Here is a 23,331-nt window from a genome sequence, read left to right on the forward strand (position 1 = left end):
GAAAAGCAGAGATGAAATTAGTCAGATAAATCTCCGGCTGGTCTGTATCTGATGCTAACAGTGGTCTCCCCTACGAGGTGGGATTATGGGGTTTCACTCTACAGTTGGCATGCCTGTGTTTTCCCACAAGGAACATGAATGACTTGTGTAAAAAGAAGTATGGAAAACAAATGAAGGGGGGAATTGCTCACAGACTCCACCCTCCATGGCTGGGCAGCCCAGGGTCCCTAGGGACCCGAGGCCCTCACACAGGAACACCCAGTTAGATGCCCTCATAGACCCTGGACCCTCCTCCAACAGCCACGACCTTTCACCCAGCTGACCAAAGGGAAGACCACCAGGGAGGGAGAGGTCAGCCAGCGAGGGATGGTGGCGGGAGGGTGAGGGAGGAGGGAGGAGGAGGGAGGAGGGAGGAGGGAGGAGGGAGGAGGGGAGGAGGGAGGAGGGAGGAGGAGGAGGAGGGAGGAGGAGGGAGGAGGGTGGAGGGAGGGGGAGGAGGGTGGAGGGAGGGAGGAGGGAGGAGGGAGGAGGAAGAGGGTGGAGGGAGGGGGAGGAGGGTGGAGGGAGGGAGGAGGGAGGAGGGAGGGGGAGGAGGGTGGAGGGAGGGGAGGAGGGGGAGGGAGGAGAGGGAGGAGGGAGGAGGGAGGAGGAGGAGGAGGGAGGAGGAGGGAGGAGGGAGGAGGAGGGAGGAGGGAGGAGGAGGAGGAGGGAGGATGGAGGGAGGGAGGAGGGAGGAGGGAGGAGGAGGGAGGAGGGAGGAGGGAGGAGGGAGGAGGGAGGGGGAGGAGGGTGGAGGGAGGGAGGAGGGAGGAGGGAGGAGGAAGAGGGTGGAGGGAGGGGGAGGAGGGTGGAGGGAGGGAGGAGGGAGGGAGGGGGAGGGGTGGAGGGAGGAGGAGGAGGGAGGAGGGAGGGTGGAGGGTGGAGGGAGGAGGGAGGAGGGAGGGAGGAGGGAAGGGAGGAGGGAGGAGGAGGAGGGAGGAGGAAGGGAGGAGGGAGGGAGGAGGGAGGGGAGGGAGGAGGGAGGCGGAGGGAGGGGAGGGAGGGAGGAGGGAGGGGGGAGGGAGGAGGGAGGCGGGAGGGCTGGGGAGGAGCGGTTGCGGTCCCACACTCACCGGCAGACGGCACACACGAAGCAGTTTGGGTGGTAGGTCTTGCCCAGCGCCGACACCACCTCGCCCTCGATGAACTGATCGCAGCTGAAGCAGCGGGTCCCGTACAGTCGCTGGTAGTCCTGGGTGCAGATGTACTCGCCCTGCCGCACGAAGAAGCGCCCTCGGCCAGGTCACAGCCGCATTCTGGGGACACACGGGAGGGGCCGAGGTAGCAGGTGACCACCAGCTCCCCAGTCCCGCCGGGCTCCATGGGTATCCCTCACTACACACAGGCTTCGGTGCGAACTCAGGGTTGCTCGCTGAACCCTCGGGGGGCCAGGCCCTAAGCACAGACTCCAGCTCCGGCCCCTCAGCCTGGAGACGAGTGGCTTTTCTTGTGGAAGCTTCTAGAAAGGGGCACAGACCCGGGATGAGAAGCAGGCTGTGCTGAGGGGCCAGCCCAGCGCCTCCTCGCCTCCTGAGCCCACCAGGGACGCAATGCTGATGCCCCACGAGCCCCCCCCAACCCCCGCTCCTCCAGGTGGCTGTTCCCAGCAGGAAAATAACAGATGGGGAGGCGGTTCACACCTGAGCACCTACCGCGTGCTGGGCCCTGTTCTGGGGGGGAGGATCCCCTGACCACAGTGAGGCTTCCTGACCCCCCTCCACCCGTCTCCCCCAACATGGACGAGGCCAGACCCCCTGCAAAAGGGAGAGAGGCCGGGCACACTCGCACTGACCCCTCATATACCTCCTGCCCCAGGGAGGACCAGGGGGACGTTGCCAGGCGGAGGATGGAGTGCCTGCCCTCAGGACAGGCCCCAGGGCACATGGGAACCGGGCTTGGTTCCAGAGGGAGCAGCCTTCGCGCCCTCCTGGGGAGGCCCAGCCTGCCAGCCCGTCAGGGCGGGGTCTTTGTGGGTCGCAGCCCCTAGCCAGAGCCTTGAAATACCAGGTAACCCATCTTTGAATCAACGCCTAAAGTTTTCATCAAAACTTTAACCGACTGCAGAGGCTGTAGTTTCCGGTGAACTGTAAGGACTGGCATCTTTAAATTAACTCGTAGACCGTAGATGTCGAAGCAGGACCACCGACCTCTGTTTACAAAACCCAGAGACAGGCTCTGAGTGAAAGCAGGCATTCCACCTCGTTCCTCGTTTGCTAGGAAAGCTGTTGCCGTCTCTTTCCCCCACAGAACTGCGTGCACACGTGACGTGTTTCAGAGATGGAAGGCGCCCATGGCTCTCTGCAACAAAAATCCCTCCGTCTACGTGGAAATTGATTTATTAGGAATTTCTTATGGCCACCAGGCTCTAAATATTTAATAGCTTATTCTGGGTAGTGTTGTTATGACTGCTACTAGTATAAAGCTATCGAAACAACACATATGTTGTACATTTTGGTAAATTATTATTACGTGGATAGAGGACAAGCTTTCCACAGTGCAACTCTTGACGACACGGATGGTGGTGGTCGAGGGGAGTTCCTGGTGTCTGATCAAGGGAGCCCCGACTTTTAAACTCCACCTTGTTTGGCGCCCTGGGGGATTGGAAGGCGAGGGCAGCCGAGCAGCCTTCCTCCACTGCAGGTGGCTTCTCAGGCTGGTCAGTTTGGGAAGAGCAAGTGTGGGAGTCTGAATCTCCAAGGGTCTTGGGGTCCCCAGGGGTCGGGTCTGCTTGGTCTGGTCAGCAGCGCCCTTTCAGCTCATGCACCGGTCAGTGCACACGACCCAGGACCTGGGGGCTCCGGGTGGCTCTGCCAGGTGGGACCCACTCAGCTCAGCTCCCACCCCACACAGGGCGAGGTGGCGGGCCTGTCCCGGGTGTCCCTGTCCCCTCACCTGGGCCACAGGGCTGCACGCGCTGTTACCCGGTTACAGCCACCAGAGTGGCTGGAAATCCTTCCTTCCACATCGTCAAGGAGCTGTTGGCTCTTTGGACATAAGGCTGAGCAGCTGGAAAACCCAGACTCCAGGGCTGCCCGGGGGATGCAGGCTCCACTCGTGCACTGCGCTGTGTGCCCCTGGGCAAGGCCCTGACCTCTCTGGGCCCCCAAGTCCTCATCTGGGCCTACTCAGAGGTGAGAAGGGCAGCACAGAGGCGCATCCTATGCTAGCGTGACATAAGCCCCAAGTCGTGCGGGGCCACCATCCAGGTCATCGTTTTACTGACGTCACTCACCCCAGGAGGCCCGAGGCCGGTGCCCAGCTCTAAATCCTTCTCTCACCCAGCCCGAGGGTGAAAACCCTTCATTCAATCTTGCACCACAGGGCTTCCCTGGTGACGCAGTGGTTAAGAATCCGCCTGCCAATGCAGGGGACACGGGTTCGAGCCCTGATCCGGGAAGATCCCACATGCCGTGGACAACTAAGCCCGTGCACCACAACTACTGAGCCTGCGCTCTAGAGCCCGCGAGTGACAACTTCTGAAGCCCGCGTGCTACAACTACTGAAGCCCATGCGCCACAAATACTGAGCCTGCGCTCTAGATCCCGTGAGCCACAACTACTGAAGCCCGTGCGCCTAGAGCCCGGGCTCCACAACAAGAGAAGCCACCGCAATGAGAAGCCTGCGCACCGCAACGAAGAGTAGCCCCTGCTCAACGCAACTGAAGAAAGCCTGCGTGCAGCAACAAAGACCCAACGCAGCCAAAATAAATACATTTATTTAAAGAAAGAAAATCTTGCACCACAGCGTAGGCCAAGCAGATGTACCCCGACTCGGGAAGCACAGGCTCCCTGAGGCCTCTGTAGGAGAATTAGTGACTTTTTCAGTAAACGCTGCCTGTAACAATTCAGCCCTTGAGTGACGGGCTGGTTCACGGGCACCCTTGGCTCTGGTACTAGGCTCATTTTTTTTCTTTTCTTTTTTTAAAGATTTATTATTTATTTATCTTATTTACTTTTGGCTGTGTCGGGTCTTAGTTGCGGCACACAGGATCTTCGTTGAGGCGCGCAGGCTTCTCTCTAGTGGCGTGCGAGCTCCAGGGCTCATTTTCTAATCTTCCTAAAGATATGACCGTATTGACTGTTCTTCGAAGGAGAAGAATGTGAAGAGGGATCTAGCGCCCCACTATAACCTGCATCTACATCACGGAGGCACCAGAAGACTGAATTAAAGCCGCTTTCCTGCCCCGAGCGCCGGGCCCGGCCAATGCTACGTCCTCCCTGCCCGGCCCCGGTCATCTCTGCTACTGACCGGATTGTAGCTGGCTGGGTCCACTAAGGTCGGGGCCAGACAGTAAACCCAGACCTCTGCCTGCTAAAAATTAAGAGTCCAAATTCGTTAATAATTTTGAACGTCCTAATCAAGACAATATATTCTCCTCACATTCCATCTGTCTATCCAAGTAGCCGAGACCCAGTGAAGTGAAGGGCACCAGCAGCTGTGGGTGACCCGGAGCAGCCCGCCCCCCCATCTCTGGCGGTCACTGTTGTCACTTCTGAGAAACGGTCGGGAGGGGGCGGGCCATGGTGGGAAGACAATCTGCACCACTTTCTGGAATACCCTTTGGCATCGACTCAAAGGAATATGAAAACCGCTCCTACCCTTTGACCCAGTCGTCTCTCTCTGGGACTCTATCCCAAGGAACTGACCGTGAACGTCCACAGAAGCGTTCTTGCATGGTGTTGGCTGCAGCATCACTACAGTATAATGTAGGAAATAAACGCTGGGCTTTAGGGACAGGCAGCCTGGGCATGAATGCTTCCTCCTGTTGCTTCCTGGCTGTGTGACCTGGGGCAAGTTACTCAACCTCCCTGAATCTCAGAGTCCTCACCTGTAACAAAGGGTTAACCATGCTGATGACTCATGGGATGAGGCATAGGAAACTGACCAGCCCAGTGCCGGGCTGGCATCGATGTAAACGTTTAAGAGCTGAGGAACGGCTAAGTCTGCTGCAGGCCAGGCCTCTGAAGGAATCTGGGTATATACTGAAATTGATGTTGAAGGATGTATGATGGGGAAAGGGCTTACACAGTCCCTTAAAGAGAATACATCGGGACACAGAAGTAAATATACAACAGGACTTCAGATCGAAAAGACTCTTACAAAGGAGAAGATTGGAAGGCTCTCTACCCAAATACGGAAGGCAATTCCCCTGGAGTGGTCAGCTCAGGGATGCTCTTGTCCTGGTGTCTGGGAAGAGGAGAGAGTGATTGATGTTAAAACACAAAGCAGCCCGAGAACCCCAGGGCGTTCATGTGAGTTGGAGGGAGCTGGCTCAGGGCAGCGTGGTCACTGCCAGCCCAGGTCCTGACCTAACCTCTGCCTCAGATGCTCCATCTGAAAATAACAGGCCCACGTCACCGGAGATGGCTTCCTGCCTTGACTTTCCACAATTCTACCACGTGGGCCTGTTCTCATAAACGCCCCTGGAACGCAATCCCTTTGCCCCATTCCCTTGTCACCCCCAGTCGCTAAGACCAGCTCTGGGTGTGTCTCTTCATGGTCCCCATGGGGTTGTGTCCTTGTGGACAACCCCACCTGCTGTTACCAAGTTACAGGCAGAGCTGGTGGCCTCTTCCCCCAACACACACACACACACACACACACACACACACACACAGGCTTCCCTCCCTCCTGTTTCCTTCGCTCATTCTGCAGTCATGAGCGCGCTCAGTCCTGCTGCCACACAGATCAGAAAACACCTGCTTTCCTGAGGTCACACATGGTTGTGGCCTCACCTTTTCATCATTTCAGAGTCGGGGCCCTTGTTTCCCAGGCACCACGAGCAGGGCTACAAAAGCTCCTGGTTGAAAACAAATGTTCTAGGGACTTCCCTGGCGGTCGAGTGGTTAAGACTCTGCGCTTCCAGAACCCAGACCTTCTGGCAGGGGGCGCCGGTTCAATCCCTGCTCGGGGAACTAAGACCCTGTATGCTGCGTGGTGCGGCCCCCCTGCCACAAAAGTTCTAAAAGCGCAGAACTCCACTACACATAAAAGGTCAAGAGAACCGGATTTGTTTTCCTGTGCGAATTTCAGTTGTAGCGGTGGCGACAGATTTCATTTTTTCTTGAGGATGTGCTATGTGCTGGATGTTTGCTACATTTCTATCCCACACAGATTCCCATTTTGTATCGTGAAACTAGAGCTGGCTGGATTTCAAGACAATCCAGAAGCAGACGCCCCCTCACACGCTCGTCCAAGCTGCCGTGGTCTCAGGCTGGGGCCCAGGCCCTTCTCCCCACCCTGCCCTGGCCTCCCCTCATCAGCACAGCACCCAGTGGTCCATGAAACTAAAATGGACAGGATCCTCCTGTGTTCTTTCTCTCGCAGTGTCACAGCCCAGGTCCTCACGAGGACCCCCTTCCCCCCAGCCTTCCCCCACTCCCCCTCCTCACTCTACTCCAGACACACAGGCCTCGTGCTGTCCTGGAACCTGCCAGGCACACTTCCCTGCTTCAGTGTCACTGCACTGGCTGTTCCCTCTGGCTGCAATGCTCTTCCCTCACCTCCTTCAAGTCTTCAAGCAAAGGTCACCTCCTCCACGGAGCCTGCCCTGATTACCCAATTTAAAATAGTAACTCCCCGGCACTCCCAGCCCCGTCTTTATCTTGCTCTTTGTCTTCCCCTTCCTAGCACTTCACTTTCAGCATATGATGAAATTTTCTTGTTAATTCTATCTAGTGCTTATTGTCTGTCTCCCTGCCCTAGAATGTGATCTCCACAAGGACAAGGATGTCTGTTTTGTTCACGGATGCATCCCAAGCCCAGCACGGAGTATGTGCCCAATCGGGTTGTCGAATGAAACTGAGGCTAAGAAACATGTCTAAGACCCACATGAGCTGGGGGTGGAAGAGGTGGGAATTGAACCCAGACCTTCTGGCATCACAGCCCAAGCCTGAGGCAGCCCAGACGGTCTGGAGAATGATGTGATTTCTTTCACAGATTTTCAGGTTTAACGTTCAGATTTTGAGATGTAAACCAAGGCACATCAAGCCAGTCCCTGGGTGGCAGGAACCCAACACATCGGGATCTCCTGGATCAGAATTAGACACAATTGTCTTCTGGGCTAACAGATCCTGTTTCGGTCGGCCTGGCAACACACCCACCCAGGGACGAACATGGCTGGAGTCAGTCAGTCCCCATCCTCCCATGACTCTTTGCCGGTGGAGTGGATGTGTGACCTAGTTCTAGCCAGCGAGTCATACAGGAAGCCTGTGTGGGCTTCCAGGGAAAAGGTGCTCCTCCCTGATCGAAGGGAGATTACCCTGATGACCCAATCAGAGTAATCATGCAGGGGGAGGGCCCCTTTGCCTGTGCACACCCCTGCCCAACTTCTTCCCCAGGGCTGAGTGTCCACCTGTGAGGATGTGATGTTTGGAGCTACAGCAGCCATCTTGAGACCATGAGGAGAGTTACTGCTGACATGTATAAGATGGGGGGGGGGGAGTTGGGGGTGGGGAGTGGAAAAAGAACCTAGTCTTTGATGACTTTTTGAGCCGTTAAATTAACCAGCTCTGGGGGTGAGGAGGCGACCTCCAGAGTTCCTGTTAAGATGATATATATCCATGTAACTTAAGACACTATAAGTTGGGTCTTCTTTTTTATTCATCCAAGAGCACCCTCAATGATTCACAGACTTTGCATCTTCATGAGAGCCTGGATAAAAGATCGATCTAAGACTATGCAATCCTCAAGCTTCACAAAACACAACTTCTCAAAAGCTTGCAGGAAAACTCAGATGCTCCCTGTCACCCTTCAGCAGGTGAAGCCGACATGCCACCTACTGAAGGCAGGGGCCCCCGCTATGCCGGCAGGCTGACACGGCACCTGGCACAGAATGAATCTGTGGGTGGGTGGATGCGTGTCCGCCCCCTCCTCACCGGGATGCAGACCCTGCTGGGGGCCCTGCACCCCGTCCCTCCATGCTGGGTCTGGGGCAGAGCTGAGGCTCGTGGGAAGGGCTCCCCCCGCTCTCGCCAGCTGCTCCCACAGGTGTCAACCAGGCGAGTCACACATCACCCTTTGCTTCCTCATCTTTAACTGGAGACAACGCCTCAGCCCCCCTAATACTGGAGGACTTTGGAAGAAAACACACGGAAAGCACTGAGCTCACAGGAAGCGCTCAGCAGAGGTAAGAGAAGGTGAGAGAAGGAAGCCTCCTCGGCAGGACCGGCAGGCTCCCTGGCAGCCCCTGAGCTTCAGTCCCCCTCCTTCGGCCCCGCTGCACCTTCCACACTGCACCCCGCACCGCGGGCACAGGCCTGGCCGCCTCTGCCAGCCCAGCTCTCCTCTTCTTTCTCTGGCTGAACCTAGAGCCAAAACGCCACCTCCTCCGGGAAGCCTTCTCTGGAAGTTCCCAGATCCCTCCCGGTGGGCCACCTTCCCGGCACTCGGCTTCTACCACTAACACCCAACTATTCCCGGCAAGCTGGTAGATTGATCTCCTCACCAGACCTCACCTGTCAAAGCTAAGTCTCACGCCTTCCTCCTTAGCGCTTCCCAAAGCCGGGCCTGGTGCACAGCAGGGCCTCCCGAGACTGTGGTGGGCTGAGGGGACTCAGGCAGTTAACGGGCCCCGTGGTGCTGATAAAAGCCACATCGCTGGATTATCTTACACGTGGCGTATTTCCCATCTTTGCCCATAAAGCCCAGGGGCTCACTGCCCCCGCGGCCCGTCGAGGCCCACATGCGAATGTCTGTGCCTCTCTGGACGTCGTTTCAAACCCGCAGGAAAGCAGGCTGTGACGACACCGCTTGCTGTCCAGAGGTAAGGAGGGGTTTGCAGGGCCATTAAAAGAATTCTTTCTTTAAAACTGCCAATTCTTTGGGTTTGGACACTGTGTCAGATTGGTTTGATCTGCCCATCCCTTCCCCCAAATGCTACTTTTCATTTATTCTCAGGAAACTAAATGCAAACACACGAAACCCTGTTGTGCACGACAGAATATGTAGTGACTTGAGCGTAGGGAGAAAGGTTAGGCTGGAAGCACGCTCCGAGCAAAGCCTGGCTCAGATAGAGGGACTTCAAGTGATTTGTTTTACTTTCTTCTTATCTTTCTGGTATTATCTGAATTTGGTGATAGTCACGTTATTTTTTATAATCGGAGAAAAAGCCGTGTTCATTTGGAGTGAACAGTAACGTTTTCAGTCCCACTCTGGGAGGGTGCAGGGGCGCCCGAGGTTCGTGGCCCAGCTTAGGTCCTGTGCACCCTGAGGTGCTGAGTTCATGCCACCAGTGACGGCCATTTACCGTGTGGCTACGGGGCCCAAGCGGCCACTTTGCTCTGGTCAGTGGATCACGGACACGGCTACGGCCATCCGAGGACACTGCCCGGGACCTGGACCTTGTCCTCTGACCCTCCCCCTTGGGCAGATGCCCCCGTCACCCCCACAGGGGACACGGGCCACGCTGAAAAGATCACGCTGTTGTATGAAGGTTTGGGATCCGTTTTTCCAGCATCCCAGATCTAACGAGTTTCTGGGGCCCAGTGTGGCAGCTGGGAGGCGGGCTCGGCCACACGGCAGGGCTGTGCCTGGCCCCATCGCGGACGTGGGTCGGCGCTCACCTTTGCAGACGAAGCACTGGATGTGGAAGTACTTGCTCTGCACCCGCAGCACCTCCCCCCTGCACACGTTCCCGCAGGTGTTACACAGGATCGCCGTGCTGGCCGGCTTCTCCGGGGCACTGTGGGCAGCCTGGGGCTCCGACACTGTGGGGAAAAGGCGCTGTGTTAGAAAGTGGGACATGCCGGGCACCAGTGGGCAAACCAGCGACTGTGCGAGGACTCGGGGCCCAACGCATCTCCCGGCACAACCCACAGGGCTTCGGGGGACCAGTGGAGGTCAGGTCATGCGAGACCCCGACAGCGGTCCTGACCCCCACCTCTGTGTGCCCACCTCCCAAAGGGCAGCTGATCCCCCTGCGGCCCTGACCTGGCACGACTGTGGCCCTCAGGGGCCTGGTGAGCTGGCCAGTCCTGCTGCAGCCAGGGACCCAGGCCCCCTCTCCTGAGAGTGCAATGACCACATCCTCCTGTGAGCTCGCTTTGAATCCCCTCTGTGCCCTGGGGACAGGGACCTGAATATTGTCACTGTCCCCCTTAGAGCCAGCCGTGACCTAGGATGGCTGAGGAGGCACTGGAGACCCCCAGAGGGACAGATCAGGGTGGATGGTCAAAGGGCCCGACTGTGGGGCTCCTGGGGTCTGGGCAGTGCCCGCGGAGGCCGGCGTGCGGGACGCTGGGGCCCACGGCGGGTCTGTGCTCGGGGAGCTCCAGCCCAGGAGTGGCGGCAGCCAGGTGAGTACCAGCTGCAGGCCAAGCGGCAGAGCTGTGGTCGGGGGATGCCTAGGGGCTGGGGACCAGCTCCGTCCCCGCACAAGGAGGCAGTGGAACCGCGGGCAGAGAGCACAGCCCACGACGGGGCCCCAGCAGCCCGACACACCCCCCACTCAGGACCAGCCCAAGGAGGCGCAGCCTGCCTCTGGCCAGTCACCTGGGACACCCCTTGCAGCAGCCCCCCAGCCCCCATCAGAGGCCCCTGAGCCCCCTCTTCTCCACTGGGAAGCTCGCCCACTCCTCTGCCTGCCTCTGGGTCTCCGCCAGGCATGTGACGAAGGCTGACCCCCCGCCCAGCCAGCTCTGAGCAAACAGCCTTTGCCTTTTGCAAGCGCGGGTCTCCGCTTAGATCCACGTCTTCCAGTCCCACGCTCCCGTCTGGGTCTGGGGTCACCGACCCGAGGCTGAGGCAGGGGCGGGGTGCAGGTGGTGCACCTAGGGGACCCCGGGTGGCAGGAAGGAGTGGGGGCAGTGATGGCATGCTTTGAGCTGGACCCCACCTCGGAGCCCCTCCAGGGCATCCCTCAGAAGGAAGGGGGCCGGGGCACGGGTCCTGCTCCCGTCGCCCCAGTGAGGGTTGCCCCCAAGCTGGAACTCCTGTCTCCCTTTCCTGGGCTGACTGAGTTCTGAGGTTTCAGCAGAGGCTGAAAGAGCCAGGGAGCCGCGGGCACCTGAGGCGGGGAGTCCACAGGCCCAGGTACACCATCCACCTGTACACCGCTGCAGCCACAGGGGGGCCCCGGGGAGGTGATGCGGCCCAGAAGACACCCGCCACCCGGGATGCCCCAGATACACCACGCTTCATTGGAGAGTTAAGCGTATTCATACACACACACACACACACACACACAATACACACGCAGAGACACACAGATATACACATACATACACACAGAGACACATACACATGAGACACACATATACACACAGATAAACTTTCACAGAGACACAGATACACATACATACACACACACAGATACACACACACACACACAAATACACATACATATACACACACAGACACACAAACACACACAGACACACACAGAGAGACGGACATGCACACGTGCACACACACACATTTACAAAATCGCTGAACCCCAGCACTGATTGAGTATCAGCCCCAGAAGGTCTCCTCATTCTTGTAAAAACGGAGGAGGTGGCTGTAGACAGAGGAGGACGTTTCTCCATCCAGTTTGCAGCCTGCCCCCCAGGCCCACCAGACCCCGTCCCGTCCCAGGAGCCCCGCTCCTGCAGCACAGGGCTCCCTCCTCTGGGTCCCGTCCGCGGTGGGGAGTTTGACTGTGGAGGAGGGCCTGGGCCACGCTGGGGACATCAGGCCTTCCAGGAGGAGGCTCTGAAGACCCCAAGGGTAGCAGGTGTCAGCTGTCTGGGGACAAAAGCCACACAGCCTGGAGACACAGGTGCCAAAAAGGAGACGATGGGCACAAAAAAATCATTTGGTGTTGCCCTTAGTACCCCAGGCCCAGGGTCAAGGCCTGCCTGCGTTTCCAAGGCCGTCAGGACCAGACGGCAGACTGGACCGTGCAGAGCCCAGCGAGGGCCCCAGAGCTCTGTCTGCCATCCTGGGAGCTGTGCTGACATTTCCACTCTGGTTTAAGCATCAACATACGATGATCACAGAAACTGCCTCATCCAGTACTTAGTAAAACTGGTAAAAGGGGGCAGAGAGCAAGGATGTCCTGGGCTAGAACTTAGGACTCCCTGTGCGGAACGAGCCATTGGACTTGAAGTTCGAAACCTCAGGCGGAGCCGGCTCATGGCTGTGCAAGGGCAGCCCCAGGGCTCACACGGGGCTGATGGGCTCCTGAGTCACCCAGTCCACACAGGCTAAATCAGGATGTGAGGGCGTGGCCGCAAAGACCTCCAACGCTATTATCTTTTCATCCATCACGCATACAAAGGACCATGTGCCTCATGTCCCCATGGATAGCCAGGCAAGGTCTACCCACCACCCACGTGGTGGTGGTGGGGGATGGGTGTCAGAGCCCTGGGCGCAGACGGCCGGGTGCAGCCCAGCTTCACCTCCTACATGCAGTAACCTGGAACTCCCAGCCGTCTGTCCATCTGCCATCCGGCCTCTGCTCACAGCATCTGCCCCAGGGGATGCTAGGACCACGGAAAGAAATGTTTGTCTAGCAAGCAGCCCAGGGTCCGGCAGACCATAAATGCTCAATACACAATAGCCATTGTCACTTTCAAGGATACACAGCCTGACATCACCAGTTTCCTGGTTACTGGAAATACTGTTTGATTTGGGGTGAAAGCTGCTTTAAGAGGATCGTGTTTATGGAAGCACCAACTCTGCCCGCCTGGCGCGTCCTCCACAACCTGCTGTGGCAGGGCGAGAGCGCAGGGTGCTGCCCCCTGGTGGTGGGAAGTAGACACTGCACAGAGGGGGCCTGTCTGTGCAGGTACCACCCGCGCAGGTGTTCCCTCCAACCCGCATCTGCCCCCTTGGCCCTGGGATCCCAGCCTGAGAATCCTGTGGATTTGAGGTGTGGGCCTGATTACCCCTCAGGATGGACTTACTCCTCGAACCTCCTGCAGCTGCCCGATTGGGTGCTTTGCAAAGGGGACTGGTGCTCCCAGCAGCCGGCAGAGCAAGTGCTGTGGTCACTGCTGCTGCCGCCCGGCGAGTGGACTGGGGCCAAGGAGCGGAGGCCCAGCTGGTACATGACTGCAGCAAGGAGGGATCGGGACCCTCACGTGGCAGGACAGGGCAGGAGTGGGCCCCTAGACAGGGATGCGGCAGTTCTGGCCAGACCACATTACATCAAGAACTATCAAGACATGAGCTATGAAGCCATCTGAAGGCACCTCAGATACATGCTACTAAGTGACAGAAGCCAGTCTGAAAAGGCCGCACACTGCGTGACTCCAACCCTATGACGTCATCAAAAAGGCAAAACCACAGAGACATTAAAAGATCATTGGTTGTGAGGGGTGGGGAGGGAGGGACAAGTGGGTGGCACACAGGGGTGAATACACGTCGTTATACGCTGGTCCAAACCCAGAGAACACAACACCAAGAGCGGCCCCTGATGTAAACCGTGCACTCTAGTTAATAATAATATAGCAAAACTGTTCATCAGTTGTAACAAATGGAGCACACACAAACATTACAACAACCTAACAGGCAGATGCTAACAGGGGGAACTGGGGATTTGGGGTGGGGTGTATATGGGAACTCCTTACTTTCTGTTCAATTTTTCTATAAACTGAAAACTGCTCTCAGAAATAAAGTCTATTAAAAAAAAAAAAAAACTTAAAAGAGAGAGAGAAACGGAGAGAGACACGAACTACCACACTCCAGACCTAACCCAGAAGGCAGCAGGCTCATTTCTCTACGGTTTCTGGATCGGCTGTAACATTTCATTTAACACGTCTCTGACTGCGATGATAATAATAACGTAAAACATAGAGTCAAGTGGTAAAGGATCAATCCCATGGGGCCGTGACTACTTAATCCCCCCGAGATAATGAAATCCCAGCCTGGGGAGCCTTGCTGGGAAGAAAAGAACGATTACCGGTAACATCAACACAGAACTCACGTTCACAGTGGAGGGACGTGGCTTCCTCGGGTCTGCCCTGGCAGTCGCTGTGATCCCGCCTCTATAATCCCTCCGGGTACAGTCCTGATCTGTCCCCAGGTACACGAGGCCTGGGGGAACCAGGACGGCGGCCGGCAGGGCCGGGTTTGGAACCCACCCACCATCCAGGGGCAGCTGTGTGACCTTGAGAGCTGACTGAGCTCTGAGAAGCCTCTGTGTTCACGACTAATTTAGAGGCTGGTCTCAGGAGGCATCGTGTAGAACCCAGTGACGTGGAGAAAGCTTCTGGTACAATGCCTGACAGGTGTGGGGACCAACAGCTGCCGGCTTCGTCCTTACGGGTCTCAGAAGCAGACCCGTGACTTGGGGGTGGGGAGGGGCAGAGGCTGTCGGGAGGGGGCCACACCTTCGCTCCCTCAGCAGCCTCATCGGCAGCTTGTCCCAGGTTTGTCTTTGGCCTCGGTCCGCGGCTGAGTGGGTGAGCAGGAAGGGAGGGCAGCCTGCACTGACCCCAGCTGCCCCCCTCCCTGGCTGTCACCCTGGGCAGGCCAACATGGCCATACAGAGCCTCAGTCTTCCCTTCTATAAAATGGGGGTAGGTATTCCTAAATGTGGGACCCTTGTCTGGGTCAGATGAGAACACACATGAGGCCAGCGACCACCTGGGCGCCCGCTGGGTAAGGCAGGCACAGGAGGCAAGGACTGTGACGGGGTGCAGGTGACACAGTTGCTCCCTCCAGAGAGGGTCTGATGGCGATCTCTGGATCAGTGGGGGCTTCTCGACACTGCCCTCTGCTCCCCATCGCTCGGCCCAGCTGGGGCCAGTCCTGATGTTCCAGATGGGATCCACCCAAACCCAGCACTGGGCCTCGCTGGTGCCTGCCTTGGGAAGCAGGCATGGTGGCTGAGCCCCACAGGCATCACGGCCAAGGTCAAGGTCAAGTTCTCAGCTCCACATCCATCCCGGCGGGCAGACCCCCAGGACACCGGGCAAGAGCGTCAGGGGGCTTGTACGTTTCTTTACTTTGATAGATGGGGCCTCAACACCCTCTGCCCAGCGAGCTGGGGGAGCTCGCCTCCGGCCGGGTTACCCACCCCATTCTCCCCTCCACTCCATTCGCACAGACCCACCTGGGTGCGGCTTCCCACTTTGTTCATAGTAACTCACCAAGCTGGCATCAGTGAAGACACACAAGCAAATGTGCCATGTGCTCCTGTCGTGGGACCTGGGAGCCAGCTGTGATGCCACCTGAACACGTGTCCACCATCTCTCCTCCACGGGATCCCCGCTTGTGCAGGGAGCACGGCGGGCCCTGCCTTCTCCTGCCAAGGAGCGTCTATCCTGGCCCTTCCCAGGCCCTAACCCCGGAAACTGCTGCAGGTCACCTCGACCTCATTCTGACGGCAAAACTGCAGGGTGCTCGGCCGACGCGCGTTCAACTCCAAACACCAAACAGTAAAGCTCTGCTTCTTCTTGTTTGCTGTTCATTCATCCATTCACCCAACAAATGTCTGAGACCTACTATGTGCCCGGATTCCACTGGAACAAAACAGACCCAGCCCTGGCCATCATTTGGTCCATACCACACGCCACAGGAATGGCCTGTCACCCCCATTTCACAGATGAGGACATGGCGGCTCAGAGATGCACGGGGATTTCCCCAAAGCCACAGGGCTGGATTAGGGACTCAGCTGGGGTCCCCCCTCAGGTGTCTGATGCCACCATCCCCTCTGCCACCTGCTGGTCTGCAAGTCCCAAATCACGGGCTCACTTGTTCACCAAACAGGAACAGAGGAGCTGGTGGGCATCCGGGGAGGCGGGTATGCAAACTGGCCAGGCACGGGCGTAGGCAGGCGGCAGGAGAGGGGACACACCGGGCCCAGGGAGTGGGCGTGGAGGGGGCAGGTGCCCCTCTTCTTCCAGCGATTCACCTCATGTCTCACCTCCCAGACAGCACAGCACACGTCGTTCTGTGGTCCTTGGGGACTTTTTCAACTGTTTATCTCCGCTCTCCCTCAAAGGCTCTGCATTTGGTCCTGTCCCTTCTCGAAGGGCCCAGTTCATGCTGGACCCCCGAGCAGGCACTGCTGGGTTGGCCAAAGACCAACAGCCCACGTTCAGCTTGCTTTCCAGGGTTTGCTCTTGAGGCAAATCCACCTTGATATCAGGAGGTGGAGCTCCCTGCATCCTTGGGGATCTAACGGGGACCCACGCTCCGTCAGCTGGGGAGCTTTTGTAGAGCTCTCCACCCTGCTCCCGGTATTATGCAAACAGCTGGCTTGGGGTTTCCACATGTATGACTCAGTTCTACTGTTGAAAGCTTTGGAAGACCATGCATCACACCCTCTCCTGAGAGTCCCATCAGCCTAGAGCGGCTCCCAGGCTCACCGTTCTCGCCTCCCCTCAGGCCTTTCTTTCTAACCGTGACAATGAGCAGAGAACTGTGGCGGGAGGCACAGGGCGGTGGGGAGGTGAACCTGTGTGTAGTCAGGGAGGGCTTCCAGGAGGAGGTGACACAAGAGGCACAGGTGCCTTCTGGGACAGCAGCAAGCACACATCACTGTGCTCATCTCCATCACAATACTGACCAATTTGGGTGGCCCCTGCCTACTGGCCATCTGCCTCTCTGGCCTGAAGTCCCCCAGGGCCAGGGGCCAGGTCTGAGAAGTGCGGCTCCCTAGGACTGGGTACCAGTGCAGACAGAGCAAGATGCGCTCAGCCAGGCCTGGCTGGGAGGCGGCTCTCACATACCACGTGGCCACAAGCATCCTTGCAGCTAGCACGCCCTCCAGCACAGGGGTTTCTTTAGACTGGTTTTCTAAACATGGAGTTAATGACACAAAGGCCTTAGGGGTTCTGTCTCCCCTGCCCTCAGGATGTCCTCTATAGGTTCAGGAATAGGCCGGGAGCTCCCTTCCCGCCCTCCCAAGCGTTACGTGTTGGAAAATCAAGCCAAATCACACGTCATTACTTCCATCTTAGCCTCCTTAAGGGCTGACGGCTAATTATAACCAGGAGCCAGTAAGCGGCTCTCTGTTCCCACCTGTTCTCACCAGGGCCATCAGTAGCCTGGACCCAGCCAGCCGGCTGTGAGGGTCTCAGGCTGTCCCTGCACTGCCAGACCTCTCTGACTCTTCAGGCACGTCACTCATCTGTCCTCCATCCAGCGAAGACAGCTCTGAGCTCTCTTTGCACTGGGACAAGTTTATTACCTTCTGGGTCTGGTTCCAGAAACTGGTCCTGCCTGCTCCAAATTCAACCAGAGCTGTCCTAGCCAGTTTCCATGAGGCTATCTTGCTTAAATCCCCCAGGCGCCTGGGGCCCAGCTGCTTAGCCCAGGGAGATGCCAGGTCAGACCGCAGGTCAGCTGTCCTGGCCCCCAGCGACCAAGGGCAGAGCTCAGGTGGAGTCACTGCGGGGAAAACCCCAGATTCCTGCTTCATGCGGGGACCCCCACAGCCAGACATGATAACCCCACAGTGACCAGGAAGAGGATTTCCCAGGAGGCTTTGAAGGTCCAACCAGTGAGGGCAATGGGAGGCCAGCTGTGGGCCAAGGGCTCTGGGTGGCCATTCACCCCTGGGCCTCGCCTATCATCTGTACAGGGCAGCCACAGCTCTGTGATGGAGTGGGGGTCAGACAGACTCTCTCCCAAAGCTGTCCTCAGGGGTCCCAGCACCAGCCTTGGCTCCCACCATGCCCTCCTGGGGGTGCTGTGCCTGCCCATCGCTGCCTGTGAAAACCCAGCTCAATCTTCAAGGCCCCCGTCCAGGGCCCCTTCTGTACCGATCCACTGTGTGCTGAGCATCTCCCATAGCACAGTGATCCTGGAAGAACATGTACCCATTTTACAGGTGTGACAACCGAGGCACAGCAGGTGAGGGGACTTGCCCATCATCCCCCTGGGTCACGGACTGTGCGACCTTGGACAAGTCAGGTCTCCTCTGCACAGTGGTGAGTAAGCCTCTGACTCGCAGAAGGTAGTCTGGGCTCCCCAGGTGGAGACACCCCTGGAGGCTCCTGTCTGCTTGCCGGGTCCCCCTAAAGACCTATGCCGGGCCAGGGAACAAATGACCCAGTTCCCCTGGACCATCCTGGGCGCTGCTTGCTGTCCCAGCACAATTATTCTATCCAACGTGTCTCAGTTGGGGTAAGGAATCCAGGGTCCCCATGCCCACAGTGGCGGTACTGATGCTTGGGTCCTTTTCTGGCAGGTCAGGGTCCCAAGACCCCCCCATGACCGAGAGGTTGGGGGACATTCACGAGGTTAAACTCCACTGACCCCAGGACGCAGAAGAGTCAGAAGGGATTTCTAGCTGAGCGAGAAGAGCTTGACTTCTAGATTCCAGCCAACTCAGCTCAGACCCCCGGGGGCCCCGTGAGGTGGGGTAGAGTCCCTGAAGCCCCAGGACTCTTCCTGTCCTGAAGCAGGGGGGCCTTCGGACTCTCAGCCATACAGAGATGGCCATGGGGTCACCAGCAGCCCCACTGAGCCTGAAATGAGCCTTACTCCGGGCTGGGGCCGGGGGTCGGGCGGTACAGGAGGGGTGGCAGGAAAAGGAAAACCAGTGAGCCGCCCTGTCTCCCTCACTCTTAGAGTGTGTTAGCTGGAAAACGCTGGGGGGAGCTCCTACGAGGCCACAGAAAGGAACACGTCTGTGATGGATTGAACTATGTCCCCCAAACTCACGTGCTGCAGTCTTAGCCCTCAGCACCTCGGAATGTGACCTGATTTGGACAGAGGTGACTGAGTTAAAGTGAGGCCATTTGGGTGGGTCTGGATGCAATGTGACCGTGGCCTTATGAACGGGAACTAGGGCACAGAGACGCACAGAGGGAAGATGGTGTGAAGTGCAGGGGGAAGGACGGCCATCTGCGAGCCAAGGAAGCCACGCTGGGAACACCTTGATCTCGGACTTTTGGCCTCCAGAACTGTCCAAGAATAACGTCTGTTATTTGTTGCGGTGGCCCCGGGAAACCAGCCCTGTGGGGAGAAAGAGCTGGAGCGGGGCCTGGGACGTGCCGGCTCCCCGCCCCCGGTCTGAGCCTGTCTTCCTCTGTAGTGGGACAGTGACGCTGCCCCAGGCTGGGCTTCTGGAGGCTGGCACGTGGCAGGGGCCTGGCAGGGGTGGGTGTGCTGGATTGGGCGGGGTCCTTCCAGAGGCAGAAGCTGGGAGAACACAGCAGTGAACAGCCCCCTGGAAGCTCAGGCTGCCCACAGGGGCGCCCAGTCACCTTCAGCTTCAGTTTCTAGCAACTCACAGACTCCTGAAGCTTCTAGCAGCTGGTCCAGGTGCCCTGGCCACCCACGTCCCTGGAGGGTGTTATTTCATCGCCGGAACAGCAGCCCTTCCTGACCGGAGAGGTGTCTGAGGATCTCACGGGCAGCATTCCGGAAGGTCAGGGCTTAGCGGGCACCTGGGCCCATCCCCTCTCCCCACACACAGGGGGAGCCACAGATGGCAAGTCTGAGGCCAGGCCAGGACCGGGGCTTGGGTCTCTGGGCTCCCAGGCCAGTGCGTGTCCCTGGTGTCACCTTGCCGTGAGCCAGGGCGGCCACCACTGGACCAACAACGTATGCCTTGGGCCCGGCACACAGAAGATGCCCCGTAAAGGTTCCTTAAATCTAATGGGAAACAGGGAATGCATCTGGTGAGTCGGAGCACAGTACAGCGCCCTGCGGGGGTGAAAATTAATAGTCTGAGTGACAATATCTATCGTCTTTCAGCTCTTGTGCCTGGACTAAGGGCCAGGCACTGCGCTGGGCGATTCCCACCCGTGACCCGGGTCACAGAGCTGGAAATGGGCACCCAGCACAGCTGGGACTGGAACCCAGGCCTGCAGGATCCCAAGCCCCAGCTGTCAACTCCCACTGAGAGGGTCTGTGAGGGCTGAGCTAATCCCGCCAGGGACCCTTACTCTCCAGGCTGTGTGCCGTGAGACACCGCAGTGTGGGAGCCCATATCCTACAGATATACATACATAATAACGCTTTCAACGTCCACCCCCGTTGCAGCAGGTGTCACTGCTTCATTCCTCTTCATGTCCAAATAACTCTCCACTACATGAACATACCACATGGACCCATTCATCGTTGATTCGGGGCTTGTGTCCGCTCTGGGGCTGTTACAGGTAAGCCGCTCCGACCATCACGCACCATCGCTTTTGTGTGGACACGTTTCCCTTTCTTGCCGGGTCACTCGGTAACTGTTTAACCACTTGAGGAAATGCCAGCCTATTTTCCTGAGTGGCTGAACCATTTCACCTTCCCCCCAGCAGCTTCTCCACGCCTTTGCCAGTATCGGTTACTGTTGGTCCTTTTCATCGCAGTCACCCTGGTGGGTGTGAAGTCTGTCTCACTGTGGTTTGGGATCTGCACTTCCCGGTGACTAATGATGTTGAACATGTTTTCATGTGCTTGTTCACTATTTGAATATCTTCTTTGGAAAAACGTCTATTCGGATCCTTTGTCTGTCCATTGAATTTGGTTCTTTTCTGACTGAGTCATAAGGGCTGTTTACATATTCTAGATACAAGCCTGCCATCCGACAGACGATTGGCAAATATTGTCTCCTCTTCTGTGAGCTGTGTTTTCATCCTCCTCATAATGTTCTCTGCAGCACAAGGGTGCTTAATTTTGACGAAATCCAATTCATTTACGTTTTCTTTTGTCGTTTGTGTACGTAGTGTCATTTCTAAGACACCACTGTCCGAGCCGAGATCACAAAGGCTTAGCCTTACATTTTCTTCTAAAAGTTTTAGAGTTGTTTTTTTTTTTACTTTTAGCTCTTATGATAATCTTACATAAAGAGAACCACATTTCCCTTACTGCTATTTTTATCACAAGATGCCATTTCTTCATCGGTGAATCGGGAACAACAGTGCGTATTTCACCGGGTTTGTGCAATTTTAATATTATATTGTTTCGCCCTTTGCCCATCATCTGGCGAAAGCACAGCAGGGAGTGAAGGGCATTGCGTTCTCAGCGGAGCGGGGAGACCTGCCCAACCACCGCATGGAAATTCCATTTGAGAAATGAACATCGTCACATGTCTCAGCTCCTGGAATCTGCCGCTATTTTCAGAACAATCCAGTACACTGAGCAGGTTGGGGGATGTTACCTGACCCCAAGCCAACTGGTGCCCTAAGTCCTGGAGTGAGACCTCCACGGGGGGATGAGCCTGGCCAGGCCAGGGGCCACCCACAGCTACACGCTTTGGTGGGACAAAGATGGAGGGTCTGCGATGCTGGGCCACAGCACCCTGGGAGGGAGGAATGTAATCGCCCCCATTTTACAGTGGGTCCTTGAGCCCCCCCCCCCCCCGGAGTGGGGAAGCACCCTGATCAGGGCCACAGTGAGGTCAGGCCAGAGGCAGGGCTGGAAGCTTCACTGGTCTGGCTTCAAAGCCACTGCTGCTGCCCCACCCCAGAGCTGCTTCCTTCCATAAAAATCTCCTGAGTGTCTCCGCGTGTGGGATGCTGACGGGGACATATGGACGACGGGTCCCGGATCCTGCCTCTGGACAGACTCCACAGCCAGACAGGAGGACGCCAGTGAGGGCAAGGCTCTGCTGTGGCTGCCCAGAGAGGAGGGGTCCGCTGGGCACCGAGCCTCGCGCCCGGACGGAGGCTTGAGGACCAGGGAGCATTTTAGCCTGGAGGCTGGACCCCGGCTGGAGCCCCTGCACACCTTGGGCTCACGGAGGCTCCACCCACCTCTCTGCTTCTGGGGGTCCAAGCTCCTGTCCCTCCCCCTCCCCTCCGCCATCTCACTCTCCCACCCCGACCCTGCCCCAGAGCGTTCTCACCTGTCAACAGGTGGGGTTTGAGTGGATTACAAGTTACTTATTGTTTCCGTCTAACTAGCCCGATGGGCCCTGTTCTTTGCGTCAACGCCGGAAGGACTGAAGTCTTTTACGATATTCCTTAAGGCCGGTTCCTCAGCCGCAGCCCAATTAACATTTTGGGCTGCACCCCTCTTCTGTGGGGCCGCCCTGTGCACTCCCAGATGGTGAGCGGCGTCCGCGGCCTCCATCCCCCACGTGCCTGGGGCACCCCTACTCCCGCCAAGCTGTGACCATCAGAAGTGTCTCCAGATGTTGCCAAAGTCCACCCGGGGAGCAAAGCCACCCTCGGTCGAGAACCGAGAACCGCCTTAAAGGAAAGAAAGGGAGGGCGGGAAGGCGCAGAGGCCGAGGGCCCAGGGACTCGGCCAGACTACAAGATCCCGCTGCAACACTCACCACGGTGCAACGCCGGACCAGACCCTCCCCTTCCCCCAGTCTCAGCTTGCCCATCTGTAAAACGGGTCACTGCACAGGGCTGTCATCAGGAGTTCACAAGAGAGTCCCCGAGGCCGGGCATAGTCGGCGCGTGTGAGCGCCGGTCCTCTGTGCCTTAAACAGAGGCAGAGCTCACGCTGCCCCCCTCGTGTTGGACCCCGAGCTTATTTGGGGGACTGGAGGCTTCTAGTTAGAAAAGAAGCCATCCTCTTGGGCTGGTGGTCCCAGTGGACAGGGCAGTGTGGGCCTTACCTGTCCCTCCTCCGGGCATCCCCATGGACGGTGGCCTCCACCCGAAGGGCCAGGACCCTGGAGGCTGCCGGCGGCAGCTGGGCGAGGGCTCGAGCCTCTGAGGCCAACATGGCTCCAGAGGGACATGCCAGAGGGTCACGTGGCAGCTGCCCACCCTCATGCCCGAGGAGGGACGGGCCAAGCCCTTCCCAGCACACTGAAATAGACTCCCACCCGGCTCCAGAATGCACCTGTTCCCAGGCGTCCGGGAAAGGGACTTTGCAAAGGCAGTGGGGGAGGGACTGGGGGAGGGCCGGGACCATCTACTGTCCCGTGTGCCAGGCGCAGCCCACAAGCCCTCCCAGCCCCTCCCAGCCAGTATCCGTGTGCTGGGGCTGCCTGACAAAGCGACAAAGCCCCACAGGCTGGGGGCTTCATCAGGAGACGTTTATTCTCTCCCAGCCTGGAAGCCTGAAGCCCAGAAGCCCGAAACCAGGGCGTAGGCAGGGCCACGCTCTCTCAAAGGCTCTGGGGGAGGATGCTGCCCTACATCGGCCAGTTTCTGGGGGCTTGTGTCCACATCACTGCCATCTCCGCCTCTGTCCTCACATGGATGTCTTTTCTCTGTACGTCTCCGTGTGTCCTTTTCTGTCTCTTATAAAGACACCAGTCACTGGATTTAGAGCCCACCCTCTTCCAGGATGACCTCATCTCCATCCTTATGCTAATTATATCTGCAAAGACTCTAGTCCAAATAAGGTCACAGGTGGACCCTATTCCAGGTGGATATGAGTTTGGGGCCAACCTGCTTAACCCACTCCACGGCCCCAGCGTGCCAGAGGGGAAACTGAGGCTTGGGACGCTTGGGA

At 57.6% G+C, this 23,331-nt stretch overlaps 1 protein-coding gene across 2 annotated transcripts in view; it reads right to left on the bottom strand.

The window, feature by feature from the left end:
• ABLIM2 (actin binding LIM protein family member 2) overlaps window positions 1-22,660 on the bottom strand; it is a 129,206-nt gene extending 106,546 nt beyond the window's left edge. For both annotated transcript variants that reach the window (XM_082653968.1, XM_082653967.1), the window contains exons 1-2: window positions 22,484-22,660; window positions 9,603-9,746 (exon numbers count right to left, since the gene is read on the bottom strand). In XM_082653968.1, the coding sequence (XP_082510094.1) occupies window positions 9,603-9,746; window positions 22,484-22,643 (304 nt within the window). In that variant the 5' untranslated portion in view covers window positions 22,644-22,660. The remainder of the gene's footprint in view (window positions 1-9,602; window positions 9,747-22,483) is intronic.
• Window positions 22,661-23,331: the final 671 nt, after the last annotated feature.

This window comes from Grampus griseus, assembly GCF_964374135.1.
Source record: "Grampus griseus genome assembly, chromosome: 4".
Classification (NCBI taxonomy): Eukaryota; Metazoa; Chordata; class Mammalia; order Artiodactyla; family Delphinidae; genus Grampus; species Grampus griseus.